This window comes from Littorina saxatilis, linkage group LG7 (genome assembly GCF_037325665.1).
Source record: "Littorina saxatilis isolate snail1 linkage group LG7, US_GU_Lsax_2.0, whole genome shotgun sequence".
NCBI classification, from domain to species: Eukaryota; Metazoa; Mollusca; class Gastropoda; order Littorinimorpha; family Littorinidae; genus Littorina; species Littorina saxatilis.
In genome coordinates, this window is record NC_090251.1 from 37,467,869 (window position 1) to 37,485,417 (window position 17,549).

Consider the following 17,549-nt stretch of genomic DNA (forward strand, 5'->3'; position numbering starts at 1 on the left):
TTAAATGTTTTTTCTTTATTTTTTTGTCTTTTCTTCATACTGTATTATGTTTTGAAACCTGCATCCACATCTTGGCAACACACAGTCAGTCAACCAAGTCAGTCATAAATAATCATGGAAGGGCGTGTTGAGTTGTAGCTTGCACGACACTTTCGGCACCCGCACAATGATGGTTGCTTTCTAGTTTCACCCATAAACGACAGAGCATCAGCATTCAAACAAATTCAATACAATCAAAAACAAAATGAAAAGCAGTCCATCTTGTTATTCTTTTTAAATGCGCTGTCATGGGACAGTGCCATCCATCCAGCCACCCCTATGGCAAAGAGACGAAGAAACGGCCCTGTTTTCCTTTGATTTTTCTACAGAAGCGCACATCCAGAATGACTTGCGTCAAAGCAACCAGTACTGAAGGATATCTTATCCTTGTCATCACAGAAAAAGTTATAAGGCCAAGCCCACTTTAATCGAAAAAAACCCAGGACACAGTCTTGCCCTAACCAGCCCTCACAACTGAACTAATTACGCTGGTTGGAAAAGAAAACATGCTCCAAAACATCAGCAGGCTTACTAATCGCGGAATTAATCGTTCACAATGCTAAACATGGAGGCCTAACGGTGCAGCACAGCTTTTAACATAAAAGTAAAAGGGTTCAGGGGGAGGGAAGGGGGTATCCAAAGATATTTTGTTGGTTATCCTGAACACAACACACTGACAGGAAAGAATCCTACTTTCTCTTTTTTGTCGACAACTCTCCGAAATAAGCCAAACCAGTGACACAGAAATTGAATAAATAGTCATGCAGATTACAAGCAGATGCTATAGCGTGTGATACAGAGCGACATTGGAAAATCTAATGTTGATTTTCAACTATATAAGGAGATACCTTGCTGGAAATCAGAAGCTAGTACCGCAGAGAAGGAATCAAGATTAATACTTAAATCAATCTACAGTTGAGTCCATTAAAAAAAAGTTCAACCTACAATCCATTCTGTTCTTACCCTTGCCAGCAGAACACTGCTTATTTGACAATAAAACCAAGAAATGTTTGAGATGACCCAGTGAGATGGTAAGAATACTTCATTGCAAAAAGTGTAAATGCTCAATTCAATATGACGATCAAAAGCATGCAGATGTTTTGTTTTTGTTTTAAGGGAACAAGATTATAAAAGCAACCTACTACCACAAGCCAAGTAAAGTAACCACTATGCCAAGACTATCGGCTCAAGCTCAACAAGTCTGCCTCCGCAACTTCATGAGTATAATTCCATGAGTGAACTCTCAGGCCAAAACAATATTCCTTAGGGTGAAGAAATTGTCACATTTACCTTAAAAAAAAAAAAGAAAGACCGAACAGGCAATAAGACAAATCACAAAAACGTGTGTATTTTAACAACATGAGATGCTTGACTTACAAGTTTTATTCAACAGTCTAAGACAAAGGACTTTAGAAGCTCATCTAACAATGCAAACTTAAGTCAAGCCTGACAACAAACTTCATATGCATGCAAGAGCTTTTAACCTAATCCGCACGGCTGGCATTTCATTTCATTGGGTCACATTTATAGAGCACTTACATAAATATAATCTCTTCTGCGATGACTCCTATCCCTGAAGTACTATTCTTACAGCGACAATACACTCCATCCTGAATGCTCTGCTCTCCCCAAAAGAACACAATCATCTTGTCCTATTCTGACGCCCTGTTTCACAGCACACGGGTGTCAATTAGGTAATTTCATTCCTTGAGTATCTATTTCAGCAAGCCACAAATTTCTTAAACAGTGGATGATTGCAGAGTCAAAATTTGAATGCCACAAGCATGATGGCATCCATTCAAAAGCTAAATCCAGATGACAGCATTGGTTACATTAAATCCTTAACAATCCTAGGCAATAAATAAGAAGGCGAACAAAGGGTGTATCGCACTCAAGAAACTATCCTCAAACTACCTGCAAAACAGAAGGGTGAGCAGGTAACACTTTGATGAGAGAGGTGGAGGGGACACTAACTACAATGAAGATGACTACAGGCTGGGAAGGAGAGTTGCTTGGCGGCAGGCTTGTTGCGAGACGCAGGATGAGAGGAAAGATGGGGCGTGTCACTGGCAAAGCATCATGGTCTGGCAGATAATCAGTCTACAGTAATATAGTTGTTACTGGAGGGCTGAAACAGACAAACCAAATCCATTGTTACTTTCAAGAAACTGAAAGAGGGATACATTTAGAACGAAAGTTGGTATTGCAAACATATGCTCGACTTGGTGTCATCTGACTGAACTATATCATTTTCTCATATGTTTGTTTTATACTGTTTTTTGAATTCAGAGTTCAGACTTCTATGCATAACTCCTCTGTGTTTTTGTCTTGATTTTGTAAATCTGGCAGTCAACCAACAACTTTTGCTCAAAACATTTTTCTCGCAGAATGAAACGACAGGTACACCGGCTACAGAAGTAGGGATGATACCTGAAAACCTTCAAAATTAGCCTGGGATTCCTTTGTCAGAAGTAGGGATGATACCTGAAAACCTTCAAAATTAGCCTGGGATTCCTTTGTCAGAAGTAGGGATGATACCTGAAAACCTTCAAAATTAGCCTGGGATTCCTTTGTCAGAAGTAGGGATGATACCTGAAAACCTTCAAAATTAGCCTGGGATTCCTTTGTCACAAGTATGTAAGTTTTTTCTCTCTATTTCCCCTTCTTGGAATCTTTAAAAAAAATTCAGGAAACCTATCGAGGAATAAGTGCTTAACCTTCACCGTGCTTCCTGGGGCACGGACCATCCAGAGCCGTACAAAACTGTCTGTATCTCTAACACAAGTAGGAATTTTCGACCCAGACAACAGGTAATCCTTAACCACCACAAACAAACATAAACGCTGACGTTATTTGAACTACACAGTCCGGATGATGTGGGTCAGAATTTAAGAAGCAATTTTACAATGTTTATCCCTTTTTGAGTGGCGTATACTCATACTCTGCAAAGAGGAGTTAAAAAGTTACTGATTCAGATGGAGTGGGTTGTGTGCGACCCATACTGTTTACCCTGAATCCTTCTTCATTAAGTATGGGTCGTGCAAGACCCTCGTCATTCAGACTGTGAAGTCCAAAGCGTGATCCGGTGAAGGTTAAATCAGGAATTGCCGACTTCCTGATGGCAAGTTTAATCCATGTGGCAAAGAAGACCTACCTTCAGCTAACTTGTGAGCTTCTGTGGGTCCGTTGTTGGGTCGAATGGCGTTGCGGAATCCGGGAGGGGGGTTCTGCATCTGAGGCCAGCCACTAGAGGGCCCCATTTGGAACTGCTGGGCGAAGGGGAAGCGGCTGCTCTGTGCGGGGCCGTCGCTCTCTGTCAGCTGATGGATCGACTTCAGCCAGTGTGGTGCGTCTGCTGTGTACAGTAAGCGTGGACAGATTAAGCACATGTAGAGAGAGAGAGAGAGAGAGAGAGAGAGAGAAAGAGAAAGAGAGAGAGAGAACATTAGCATTCATATGGACAATGAGAACTACCTTAGAAATCAGACTAGCTGCTTGGGAAAAGATGAGAGAAGCCACAGAAGGACATAAAAGAAAATGAGCACACAAAACAGGTATGGACAGAAAGCAGACTAGTCGCATTAGAAAAAAGATCACAGAAGCCAGAGGACATAAACACAAAATAATCACACAAAACAGGTATGGACAGAAAGCAGACCAGCTGCGTGGGAAAGTATGATTTGATGGATGTCACATCAGAACATAAACTAAATAAAAACAAAAAGTAAATGGTAAATATTGTAGAATATGTAGATACATGTAGATACAGCAGGTCACAGACATAACAGACCTACAGAAAAGGGTATTTGCAATTATTCGAACAGCCACACATAAACAGATACAGGCAATATTAAGCACTGGCCACACACACACAAAGCACACTAACTTCATGGAAACAGATGACGCAAGTCACAGAGCGAGATTTAATCATACATGTATGAGAAAAAGGTAAGGGCCATGATAGGCACTGATAGTGATGCATGCACACATGGAGCAGACTAACTTAGTCATTACAAATGCAATGAAAACAAGAAGGGCAAAGCCCATACGACTCACATGCTTGACCTTGACCTTTACATGACCTTGACCTTGAGGGTCAAGGTCAAATAACTAAACCTAGCAATGACATCATACACTAAGAACTGCTTTACACATTTTTCCTACCAAAATACATGTGACCTTGACCCAAGGTCATCCAAGGTCATGCAACACAAAGCTGTTAATTCAAGACATAGGAAGTACAATGGTGCTTATTGGCTCTTTCTACCATGAGATATGGTCACTTTTAGTGGTTCACTACCTTATTTTGGTCACATTTCATAAGGGTCAAAGTGACCTTGACCTTGATCATATGTGACCAAATGTGTCTCATGATGAAAGCATAACATGTGCCCCACATAAATTTTAAGTTTGAAACAGTTATCTTCCATAGTTCAGGGTCAAGGTCACTTCAAAATATGTATACAATCCAACTTTGAAGAGCTCCTGTGACCTTGACCTTGAAGCAAGGTAAACCAAACTGGTATCAAAAGATGGGGCTTACTTTGCCCTATATATCATATATAGGTGAGGTATTGAATCTCAAAAACTTCAGAGAAAATGGGAAAAATGTGAAAAATAGCTGTTTTTTAGGCAACATTTATGGCCCCTGCGACCTTGACCTTGACGCAAGGTCAAGATGCTATGTATGTTTTTTGGGGCCTTGTCATCATACACCATCTTGCCAAATTTGGTACTGATAGACTGAATAGTGTCCAAGAAATATCCAACGTTAAAGTTTTCCGGCCGGCCGACTCGGGTGAGTACATAGACTCACTTTTGCTTCGCATGCGAGTCAAAAAGTTAATGCTGCAAAAATAAACGGAATAAAAATACACAAAAAAGGTGAAAGGTGTTGCACACATAATACAGTGGGCAAGGTATACAGATACAATGAATGGCACAGAGGCTTAACAACAGACACTAAGTTACAAATCAAGAATTCTGAAGATACAAAAGAGCTGCCACACAGAAACACACACAAACATGATACACACAAACATGATACACAGAAACAGACAGGACTCCACAGACACATTATGAATCCAGTGTTGTTCCCAGGCCTCTGTCTTTGCTCACCGACATATATTTTGTTTTATCTGACCCCTGGTTGGTTGACTGTCTGATAATCTTGACATGTAGGAGGTCTTCTGACCATCAATCTTCCTACTCGGTGCAATAAGCCAAGAAATTTGAATGTATACATATTTTCAATCAAGGTCTTATGGACCTTTTGTCCCCTGAGGCTGAGAACAACACCGAACAAAAACAAAAACAACACACTCTACACAACTGTACTGTTCCCCAAAGAGCTGCTCCTTAGATAAAACAACATATTGATTCTTCTTCTTCGTTCATGGCCTTAGACTCCCACGTTCACTCATGTTTTTAGCACGAGTGGATTTTTACGTGTATGACCGTTTTTACCCCGCCATTGAGGCAGCATACGCCGATTTCGGGGGAGGCGTGCTGGGTATTTTTGTGTTTCTATAACCCACCTAACTCTGACATGGATTACAGGATCTTTTCCGTGTGCACTTGGTCTTGTGCTTGCGTGTACACACGAAGGTGGTTAAGTCACTAGCAGGTCTGCACATAAGTTGACCAGGCGGCAGTGACCAGGATTCGAACTCACGACCTCCCAATTTGGAGGCTGACGTCTTACCACCACGCCACTGTGCCAGTCACACAATGATTTAAGCCACATATTATCTTTCTTTGACGCCGACAGACTGTTGCAAAATACTTTCTGAACAAGTTTTTACTGACAACCACATGCAAGGTCTACCACAGGGCGACTCACACAGACAGGTCATAGGGTAAAACAATACCAGCACCAAAACACACAGGAAAAAAACCCTTCCCTATTCCCAATGCACAAAATGCAATGCAGGCACACTCACTAGTATATTAACCACACAACCTGATCCAGAACAAACATGAGACAGGGAAAGCACTGCCTGAGATGTGCAGAACATTAAAATGAGGAAATGAATGATGTATTAAACTTAAGATTTAGTATTTATAACAGAGTTGGGGGGGGGGGGGGGGGTATATCTGGTGAACTTATTCGGAAGATGTCCAAGGGACTTACGCTATGCTGTAATTTAAAAATGGTACTGGTAGACTCTGTGACTAATCAATTAAATCAATGTAAATAGCGGAACGCTTCTGTTATGGAAACCCTTCTGCATTGTAGTCCTGATTTTGATCATGGTCATATTTTATTCAGTACTGGTGGGTTCGCATTCATCTTGGTCGATAAAACTCGTTGGATTCAGAAATTAAAACCTAAAATTGAATGAATGCGAGTGTAATTTACATCTATCAGAACAAACAAGAAAAGTAGGAAGGATAAATGTGAATGTCCTGTCTCCAAAGACTAACCAACACAGCATTTCAGCACAGGAAAGTTCAAACACAAATTCCCAGATTAATTCTTTGTGTGTGTGGACAAACCAGAACTTGGGAAACACACAAAGCAGCAACCCTTGGATGCATAATCCACGCTAAAAAAATCCACCTAAGCAGCACAAGCACACGCGATGGCGATGATGGTTGACAAATAATGGACGATCGTTATGTCAAAACAGAAAAAGCGCACCTTCTCCCGTAGCTGTGGTAGTGACAATGGCTGGATCTGTATTGGCCAACCAGGATGGTTCTCTCTCTGTTGAGTGTCCACTAGCTGTTACACACACAACACACACACACACGCTGCCACATCAAAAGCTGGATCACCTTCCTCAAAAACATTCAATCTAAAAAAACAGACAGACTTTTGGATTTCTGCTTGTTTTTTTAGCAGTCCTAAACCTGTTCTGTTTTCAAAGGGGATGGTGATGATAATGATGATGATGAAACCGATAACCATGACTTTTTAAAGTTTCTACACCTACAAGCTCAATCTAGTTTAATTTAACAAAGGTGATGTCTCAAGCCATGGCATGCATCCCAAGAGTTTTCCCAGGGTAGGATGGCTGTGGTTAGGGAAGTCATGCTTAAAAAAACATGTGAACAGAATTTAGTGTTCTCAACCCATGCCAATATGCTACTAAATTCTACATTCCATTTCCACTACGCAACAGTCATTCCATGCTCATCAGTCAGAACAAGGCTTCTTCCCTTGGGCAAGAGAGCGAACAAAAATTCCAATGAAAAATATAATGGGTACTTTTTTTAAAACCTGGTTTGACTTCGTGTTTTTTACAAACCCAAACAAACTAGACCAACAAAACTAAACATTATTTATCCGTTTTCAACAGAAATTCAAAAGGATATTTCTCTTCCTTTCTTTTGTGTTCTTCTTCCATTCTTTCCTTCTCCAATCATTTTGTTTTTGCCTTTGTTTAGCTTCTTTCCGTTTTTACATTTAGACAAGTTTTGACTAAATGTTTTAACATAGAGGGGGAATCGAGACGAGGGTCGTGGTGTATGTGTGTGTGTCTGTCTGTGCGTGTGTGTGTGTAGAGCGATTCAGACCAAACTACTCGACCGATCTTTATGAAATTTGACATGAGAGTTCCTGGGAATGATATACCAGGAAATTTTTTCATTTTTTAGATAAATACTTTTGATGACGTCATATCCGGCTTTTTGTAAAAGTTGAGGCGGCACTGTCACACCCTCATTTTTCAATCAAATTGATTAAAATTTTTGTAAAGCAATCTTCGACGAAGGCCGGACTTCGGTATTGCATTTCAGCTTGGTGGCTTAAAAATTAATTAACGACTTTGGTCATTAAAAATCTGAAAATTGTAATAATTTTTTGTTTTATATAAAACGATCCAAATTTACGTTCATCTTATTCTACATCATTTCCTGATTCCAAAAACATATAAATATGTTATATTTGGATTAAAAACAAGCTCTGAAAATTAAAAATATAAAAATTATGATCAAAATTAAATTTCCGAAATCGATTTAAAAACAATTTAATCGTATTCCTTGTCGGTTCCTGATTCCAAAAACATATAGATATGATATGTTTGGATTAAAAACACGCTCAGAAAGTTAAAACGAAGAGAGGTACAGAAAAGCGTGCTATGCAGCACAGCGAAACCACTACCGCGCTGAACAGGCTCGTCAGTTTCACTCCGTTTTGCACAAGCGGCGGACTACGGTCATTGTGAAAAAATGCAGTGCGTTCAGTTTCATTCTGTGAGTTCCACAGCTTGACTAAATGTAGTAACGCCTTACGCGACTTGTTGTTTGTTCTGACCTCTTTTCCAATGAGCTACTAAATTACTTGTATTTTCAAATAAATACTTTACAACACTGCATACCACACCAAAAGCAACTACATCAGAAGCAATAAAGAAGGGAAAAAAAGTTGAACCGAGAAATATCAAAACGTGAAAAATTGAAATCTATTCTCAAACCGTTACACAACAACTGGAAAGTTAGTAAACATCCAAGTAAAATTTACAGAGAACAGAGGGGAACAATTTCAGGAAAAGAAAAGTTTAAGTATAATCAAAGAGACATTTAAATAGAATGTTTTGGACCATGATACGCTGTTGTCAGTACTGACAACCAGTTTGACTAATATGAATAACCTCCATCTGTTCTTGTCTTTTTTTTGTCAATCAAAAGATTACTAGAAAGGAGACTGTGTGTGTGTGTGTGTGTGTGTGTGTGTGTGTGTGTGTGTGTGTGTGTGTGTGTGTGTGTGTTTGTGCACCTGTGAGTGTGTGCAGGTATGTGCATAAGTCTGTGTCTGTGTGAGAGATAGTACAAAGAAAATATCAAAAGAGGAAGAGAGAAGGGAAGAGAGAAAGGGAGACAATGGGGAGAGGGGCACAGTACTCACCAGACTGTGGGTGTGAGACCCCAGGGGGTGGGGGAGGGTGCTGGGAGTGTAGTTGCTGTGGTGACGAACCGAAGCTGATGTTGACATGTGGGAGCATGGAGCGCAGCTGCTCTTGCATGCCTTGAACACTGAAGTTGTCGTTCTGCACAAAATAATAATAATAAGAAGAAGAATGTTTTAATAATAACATTAATAATATTAATAATAAATATAATAATAGTAAAAGCTTATAAAATGCAAACTACACAATTACATTATGAATAACAATACACTGTTTCAACAGTTATTAACATCTAAATCTATCCCCCCCCCCAAAAAAAAAACCACCACCCAACCCCAACCCAGATCAGATACTACAAACGTCGTAAACACCACTGTAGTCTTGTGGACACAGTTTACAAACAAGAACAAGAAGAGCAAACGCTCGATCGAGTCACTTTCGCAGTTCTGAATATTATATGAGGCATCAGATGGACAGGAAGAAATTGCTATTCACAACACAATGAGTCACGTTCACATAAAATTTGAGCCCGGTCACTTTTATAGTTTCTGAGAAAAGCCCAACGTTAAGTTGTGTGTTGCCGAACAGAAAAGGCTAGTTATCTCCCTTGTTTTTCTGATAACGTTCGTAAAAGGCTACAGATGTAAATACTTTGATGTAAAGAATAATCCTACAAAGTTTCAATCACATCCGATGAACTTTGTCAAAGATATAAAATGTCTAATTTTTCCTTTGACGCTGACCTGTGACCTTGAAAAAGGTCAAACGTCGTAAACATCACTGTAGTCTTGTGGACACAGTTTACAAACAAGAAAAACTCAAGATGTCTATATTTTTCCTTATTGATGTTGTGGCTTGAATAGAAGAAATAAATATGTAACAATGACAATTTTCTTCATTTTTGACTCAAGGAGTAGCGTCTGTCTTTCACACTGTTCTTTCTTAACAGCAGTGCTTGATACAAAAAGATGTTTTGCACTGGCATAAATTGCGTTAAATGGACTCTCTATGATTACAGGGCTGATGTGCACGAGAAAATAACCAACTGGGTAGGAATCAGCTAAGGGGTTGTTTCAGTTGAAATCAAAAGTATATCTAAATTTGAACCAATCCGACCAAGCTGATGGTTTTCACCCACCTGGTAACTCTCTTGTACACATCATTTTAGGTGTTCTGTATCAGATGCGATTGTGACAGCTACATCCTTCTACTTATATTTTTGTTTGTTTGTTTGTTGCAAAAGCGTCCAGTTAGGATGAAGTCTACATGACCAAGATTTTCCCTTTCCACCAATCTGAACAATGTGATTTTTGAATTCACCACAACTTCACCGGTTCTAGTCTGAGCTAGTGGTTTCGTTACATACCTGTGAGGAGGGCTGGCCAGACTGTGAGACGGAGGGGTGGTGGAGGGGGCCGGACGATCCCATGCCGGGGGCAGCGTGGTGAAAGTTGTTGTGCATAGCTGGTGGGTAGCGGGGTCGAGCACCGTACGCCATCAGGTTCATCATACGGCTGCCGCTCATTTCTACAAACACGTGTATGTAAAGCACAGGGGTGGGCTTGGTGTTAACGACTTCCTTGTAAACAAGTGACTCAGACACACCTTCACAGCACTATGAACACCCACAGATAAAAAAAGAACAGATTAAAAAAATTTCCCCAGAGCAGTTCTTTACTCATTTGCTCCTATTTCTTGTCTTCTTGATTTCATTATACAGCAGCCAGATGTCATAACAGCAAAACTGAAAGATGTTAATCCACTCCCTACAGGCTGTGAAGACTAGTGATCTACCCCACGGTACTGTACAAGATGGCAGTTCAACGAAAGCAGCTGCTTAGGGATAATTGTACATCATCCACCCCCCCCCCCCCCCCTAAAAAAAAAAAAAAAAAAAAAAAAACCGCAACCGTTTCCAAACTTCACACACCCATCCCACTCGTCAAAAACTACAACATGAACGTTTGGTCTCACCTGGGCGGTAGAACTGTTGGTGAAGCTGCTGCTGCTGCTGATGCTGTTGTATGTGAGTGAGGGAGAAGCCGGGAGGCAGGCTGTGCTGGCTGGGGGCTGAACCCTGCAGGGGCTGGGGCATGTGGGATGCGAACCCGTGCTGGTCGTGGCCCAGGCTGTTGCTCAGCCCCTGGCTGTGGCCCCACTGTCGTCCGTTCTCCTTCTCTATCAGATCTGCCAAGCCCTTGAAAGACTCTGCCGCTGGGTCGAATTCTGTGAGGTGACATGGGAGAGAGAGATGCGCTTTGCTTACTGAAATTGTTCTCTTGTACTCTGGTCACAATCTATGTGTATTGTGTTATTGGTTCTACCTTGCTAACTGTCAAATATACTGGTTTCTATCTGTACTGTGTTATTGGTTCTATACTGCGTATCTGTCAGTGCTACCTTATTTACGATCTTACTGTCGTATCTTATAAAAACAAGTTTATGCGTGAATGAATAAAGCAATATTTCAGTGTATAACTACTTTGTCTATGCTTTTACTCTGCCTACACACAGACTATTGAAAGTGATAAATGCAAGAAATTATTTTTTGTACAATTTCTTGTTTTTGCTTCTGCTGTGTGTTTTCCCCCCAAAACCACTTGATCTAACTTTCTCACAAAATTGATTATTATTATTCATTTAGCACTCTAATTACCTAAATCATCTTCATTGTGTTTGACGCCATTGTCTCCGCTGTGTGTGTAGCTGTCGTCATCACTCTGTTTGAAGCCAAATGCTGCCGACCAATCTTCACAACTAGCCACCGGTATAGAGTCAGACATTTCTGTGGGAAGAAAGCTCTCTGCAACAGGCAATAGCATTCAGTTTAGCTACTGATTTTTACTGAAACAGTTACACAGGCATTACAGCTTTGTGTCTGATCAACAGATAGATAAACAGGGAGAAAAAGAGGCCAGCGAAACGGTGTGATATAAACATGTGTGGAACATATTATAACCCTGACTTGTTCACGAATATTAATATTTCAACTTTAGAAAAATGTGTACTTGTTAAGAATCAAGATCAAATCACACAATGCAAACTTGCATTGTTCCATTCTTATGAAAACAGACTTCCATCACTAACCAACATTACACACATGAAAACAAGCCAAAACATAACAAGGTGCAGAAACAACTCTGCCCCACCTTTCCCCATGTCATTCTAAACAGTTATGCAAAGAGTACAATAGTTAGTACAGTTCAAAACACTAATCATATCTAGGCAGAAATTTGTGTTCATCTGAAATACTTTTTGATACTTCAAAACACATTTACTATTCGACATCTACAAATCTCGTATCACAGAGATCTCAAGCCTGAATGGTTACAGACAGTGTTTCAGCTGCAGCCTGAGCAAAAGGCTACCTGTTTGTGTCTGCTGTGGCTGTGGGATTGGAAGGACCGGTTTACTGCCCAGTATATTGTTACTGAAGAATGAAAGACTGTTGTTTGGCTGGTGGAAGGCTGTCAGACGACGACTGGCCCCGATGGGCATCACAAACGGCTGGGACGATGGCAGGCTCATGCTGGGGAGGGTAGAACCTGAACACACAAATAACTCATCATTGAAAAAGTCCACTCCTCAATAACTCACTCTTTCCAATAAAACATGGGTGCTGCCAGTTGAACCAACAGTAACACTCAAATGAAGGGGCCTGGTAAAGTAGAACAAACAACAGTCAATATGACGAAGCCAGCTCAAACACTTTCATGAAGACTAGGAGCGTGAAGGTTAGGTTAAGGGGGCAAAGGTTTGGTGGTCACCTTAAAGTGCAAGCAAGGGGTGAAGCTGACAGGGTGGGTTGTTACAGTCACTTATTTTATAACATAGTTATACCCCCTCATCTGCGTTAACTCCAAAATCTTTTGTTGAAACAGAAAGCAACACAAACAGTAGTTGGACCAAACATCTTGTAACCAACACTGGTGCAACTACATCCAAACCCCTCCCATCGCCCCAAAACGTGATCACCCAGAGACATACACAAAGTCAACAAGTCAAAAAGACATGCAACACCCACCTTGTAAGCTCTGACTTGGATCGCTTGACTCCTCTGTAGGGGTGGTGTGTGTGAGGTTTGTGGGAGAGCCACCCATGCCTATGGAGGGTGGGATGGATTTGCTGGGGTAAGTCTGGGGCTTGGAATCACCTATGTGCTGGCCTCTAGTGTGACTGAGTGGACTGTCTGACGAGGAGTCTGCATCCGAACCTCCTTTGTCCGCACTAGGAGAAAACACAACACCAGAACCACAGGTAATGACAGTGAATTCAATGCACATAAACAGGAAATCAGGAAATACAGTGGAACCGCCCTTTTATCACCCTCCCCCCCTCTCCTCTGCTTTAAGGCATTCCTGTTATTATACTTTTTTTTAAATCTAATATAATTTTTAAAAAGATTTTCTGTAAATTTAGATCAATTTTCTCACACATTTTTTCAGTCTCAAAAAGAGGGATTCTTGTACAAAAAGGATAAGCATAATACTCCATTTTGTAGCTGTGACTCAAATGTTAAAAACAAAAGATCTTTATTCTGTCACTAATTTAGAGTCGAACTTGAACTTAAAAAAAAATTCCTCTCTCTCCCTCACACACTAACAAAAGCACACATACACTGGCACACAAGTACAAGTTCCCCCTCCGTCTCTCTCGCTCTATACGTAAAGCTTACTTCTGATTATTTTCTGACGTAGATCTGTGCCTGCCGTTGCCTACAGTTTTGCTACAGGCCCCGTTGGCTGCTGGGGGTGTGTTTGTTCTGTTTAAGCTGTTGGTTGACGAACTGCGACTGCCATTGGTCAGCAACTCCGGCTTTGAACCTGCCCCTTGACCTGCCCCTGGCTGGAGAGACGGCCAGGCTTCTGATGTACTGGCCGCCTTTAGATGATCCCCTGAATGTTGGTTCGAGGCTTGTAACCGTGGCGGTTTGTTCGAGCCAGTATGACCGGAGTCTGGCAGTGGGGGTGAGGGTTGCTCAGATATCTGCTGTTGCTGTGCCACTGGTGAGCTTGACTTTTTATTACTGCAAATGAGCGAGATGTAATCATAAAGAGTCACTGCAACTTTTGAGCGAGACATGAAAATTGAACGTTGCAATCTATTTTCCTGTGATAAAGTATACAGAGGTTTAGCAGGAAAATAATCATGTGCACGCTGAGCAGTTCTTCAGCATCACACTTCATCAAACCCATATTCTACCGTCTAGAAAGAAAAGCAGGAGACTGCACTTGAACACTCTCATTGTCAATTTCATTACTGGAGACAGCTACTTTCGATGTCAGCAAAACAAACTTTCTATGCCATTAAAAGAACAAATGCCAAAACATTGTGAAACATTTATATTAAGAATAAGAAGGAAAACAAGACATAATGGTGAAAGCTGGAGGAATCAGACTGATCAATAATTCACAGAAAATTGAAGACACAGAAGAAAAAAGAAAATCAAAAGATTAATGTAATGCCCTAATACGGTTTCCAGACATCTTTGACTTCAGAAAACTCAGTGTGTTTGTTCCTACAGAAAAGATAAAGCATTGAAGGCACACATAAAAACATGACTTCAAAATTAAATCAGTCAAAATGTTGCTCACCTGGATTGCGTCTTGTTGTTCGAAATATGATTGTTAGCTGAATTTTGGGTGTTGAGAAACTGTTCTATCAATTTCTGTTCATACTCTTGATGTTTCCTGTCAAAAAGAAACACCACCAAATGAGTTTACACAATTTGAGGTGCAGGTACTGCTCTGTCTTGCCTGTTGACAGTTTCTTGGATTTGCATCCTGTAACCTGATTTCAAAGCTTTACATCTTACAATGAATGCATGGGGAAAATCAGAAAAAGGCACATAGATTCATCATTTAGCTCAATGTGAGCTTTTCAAGAGTCAGAAGCCACATCTTCACGATTAAAGTTAGGTATTGCGATTAGATCTTCAGATAAAAGAAAGTTCAGAAGAACAGGAACATCAAAATGTTAAGCTGCTGAAACTAACTAAAGAACGGTTAGAACTCTCAGACAGAGAACCGTTGCAAAATCTCACCCCATTTGCATTTCCTCTTTCGTAAAACTGGCCGCTTCCTCACCAAGATCGTGCAAATACATACAGTCCTGAAGAGAGAATAGCCTGATTATACAAATTGATTATTTGTTTATTGCATACAACAGTGAAAACTTACTTCGTGAAATACTGTAACACTACTGTACATCACCCTTCAAAAACACAATGACGGCAAAGTGTGGTGTCTGATATACAGAACCATTATTTTAATACATTCTGTTCCAAGATTTCTTTACATTTAGCAGTACTAATGCTACTATTCAGAGCATGGTAGATAAAACGCACTCAAAAACTCTTCATCCTAGAATGTAAATTCTGATGTGGCACATCTATGAAAACAGCATAAAAAGATGACGCCAAGGCATGCTTACAGGTTTCATGCATTGTGAGCTGCGCAGAAAGTGACTGCAATATTTGGTTGTTCCCAGTGAGGTTTTCAATGTCCTGCCATCCACATGGACATTGTTAACAGCAAGGATGGCACGCAACGCATCTTCCGTACGTACATATGTAACATAGGCACTAGCACTTGGACCCTGCAAAAGTCAAAATCACGTTATAAAGGTTTATAGAAAATAACACTTGGGATGGTTTCTTGTTACGTGACCTCAAAGGCTATGAATTGTTTTTAATGCTTGTATTTTGTTTCTTACGAGAAAGCTTTTTATGTGTAAAATGTTAAATTTTAATGTCTAATGTAAAGCGCCATGAGACTGCCATTCGGCAGTGAACAGCGCTATATAAGAATGTTTTATTATTATTATTATTATGTTACAGGGTTTCGGCAATTTTTTCATTTAGACAAAAGCAGGCAAACACACAAAAAACAAATGTGATGACATTGTGTATGCCATTTTTATAAAGACAAGAATAAGTGAATGCTTTTTCAAGATCATTGGAATGTCATGAATGCATTCAATGTGTCTGTTGATGACAGCTTATCAGATAACATGCTAATCTATTTCGGAATTTCAAGGGTTGCTAACTTCCTCCCTTTCCTTTAATTTGTTCTAGGATGACAATCTAAAAGTTTAAATCAAAACTTTTAACTGCCACTTGTTCAGACAAACAATGTACAGGCATGGGAATTGAAAAAAGTAAAAAAGGCTGACATTTTGTAAGTAATATCAAAGTAGACGACGTGAAGCGCCTAGCCTTACAAGGGGGGGTCCGGGGCATGCCCCCCCCCCCCCCCCCCCCGAAAATTTTTCTCCAGAGAACCCAAATTGTGCAATTTGGTGTCATCTGAGCTCCAAGTTTGCCATTAAGTTCAGTTTTCAGAACCATTTTTGCCTCCCCTGTTTATTTTTTCGGCGGACACTTTTGCTTTTTTGACGGAACGAAAACTAAAAATTCAGCGGAAATTTGCCTTTCGGCGGACAACTCCCATGCCTGAATGTAACAGTTTAAATCAAAACTTTTAACTGCCACTTATTCCATTGATCAGCCTAGTCAGTGTGAACCCGTCTTTACTTTTTTTTTTTTTTTTTACTTACAAAGGACCCTACCATAAATGATCCGAAAGTTACAACAATGTTTATGATGCAGCTTACCTGGGAACCAGCGTAGGAAGTACTCTGATTGATGACCACTTTGTGAATCTTTCCGAATTTCCCAAAGTAATCGTGCTTCTTTAACACTTCAGGTTCTGCCAGGCGCGGCGACAAACCAACCACAAACACAAGGTTCCTCTGCACAACCCTCACGTTGGCTAGATGTTTCCTATTTTCAGCAGCCTTTTGTTTCCTTTGGCATTCCTTCTGCTTCCGTTCCTTCTTGATGTTCAGAACTCTGCAAAATGAATCGATCATATTTATATAAGAATTTTTTATTTTTTTTAAAAGCTTTGCTAATTTCAACATTCAGAATTCATACAGCAATGTATTAATTAGTGACCTTCTTTCATCAATTTAAAACTGATTGAATGTGCCAAGGTGAATTCAACCCATAAGCTATAAAACCCAGTCTTTTTAGTTTTTGTTATTCCTTTTTGACTGACACAGCTTAATTTAAATTTATTATATTGATAGTCTGATGTGAAAAAGTAGTTTACAAGCCATGTATCACACTCAGACCACAAGATCTTATGTGATTAGCAAGAATTCAATAAGTACAGCATTGTCTTGCACACCCAGCAAAGCAGCCTAAATTGCACTTACTCATCATCTGTCAATGGTTTGAACTCAGCTGGATCTTCTGGATAATTCTGTGGGAACACAAACAAAAGTAATGAACGTAAAGAAAAAACACTGATCTGAACTGGTGTGTACATGTATTAGTAATCAGAATTCGCTCTCCAAGAAAAAGAGGCATTGGAACAAGCGAGCAATGTTACAACAGACTTTGTAAAACCTGCCAATTGCAAAGCCATATGTGTATGCTCGAGTTATTTTTTAGAGCCTAAACAAAACACAAACTTTCTGGTTCCCCAAACGAACCCATTTTTGCCTCCTGACCCAAGGAGTAGAACTTTTTTCAGACATTTAAAAAAAGAAAGAAAAGTAAATGAATATGAAAACTCAATTTTGTAGTCTTAACATGGAAATCTACCCTTCAACAGCGACATTGCTCGCACAAATTGCTGTCAATAAAACCCC

General features: G+C 40.1%; 1 protein-coding gene across 5 annotated transcripts in view; it reads right to left on the reverse strand.

Annotated features, from left to right (window-relative positions):
• The window catches only part of LOC138971355 (CCR4-NOT transcription complex subunit 4-like), a 22,115-nt gene continuing 4,566 nt past the window's right edge, over positions 1-17,549 (reverse strand). For 3 of the 5 annotated variants that reach the window (XM_070344074.1, XM_070344075.1, XM_070344076.1), the window contains exons 5-19: positions 17,112-17,158; positions 16,506-16,743; positions 15,324-15,488; positions 14,935-15,002; positions 14,486-14,581; positions 13,567-13,917; positions 12,916-13,118; positions 12,260-12,436; positions 11,548-11,694; positions 10,866-11,117; positions 10,258-10,418; positions 8,891-9,032; positions 6,683-6,766; positions 3,194-3,394; positions 1-2,167 (exon numbers count right to left, since the gene is read on the reverse strand). In XM_070344074.1, coding sequence (XP_070200175.1) covers positions 2,157-2,167; positions 3,194-3,394; positions 6,683-6,766; positions 8,891-9,032; positions 10,258-10,418; positions 10,866-11,117; positions 11,548-11,694; positions 12,260-12,436; positions 12,916-13,118; positions 13,567-13,917; positions 14,486-14,581; positions 14,935-15,002; positions 15,324-15,488; positions 16,506-16,743; positions 17,112-17,158 — 2,343 coding nt within the window. In that variant the 3' untranslated portion in view covers positions 1-2,156. The remainder of the gene's footprint in view (positions 2,168-3,193; positions 3,395-6,682; positions 6,767-8,890; positions 9,033-10,257; positions 10,419-10,865; positions 11,118-11,547; positions 11,695-12,259; positions 12,437-12,915; positions 13,119-13,566; positions 13,918-14,485; positions 14,582-14,934; positions 15,003-15,323; positions 15,489-16,505; positions 16,744-17,111; positions 17,159-17,549) is intronic. The other 2 variants (XM_070344077.1, XM_070344078.1) reach the window with 2 other exon arrangements.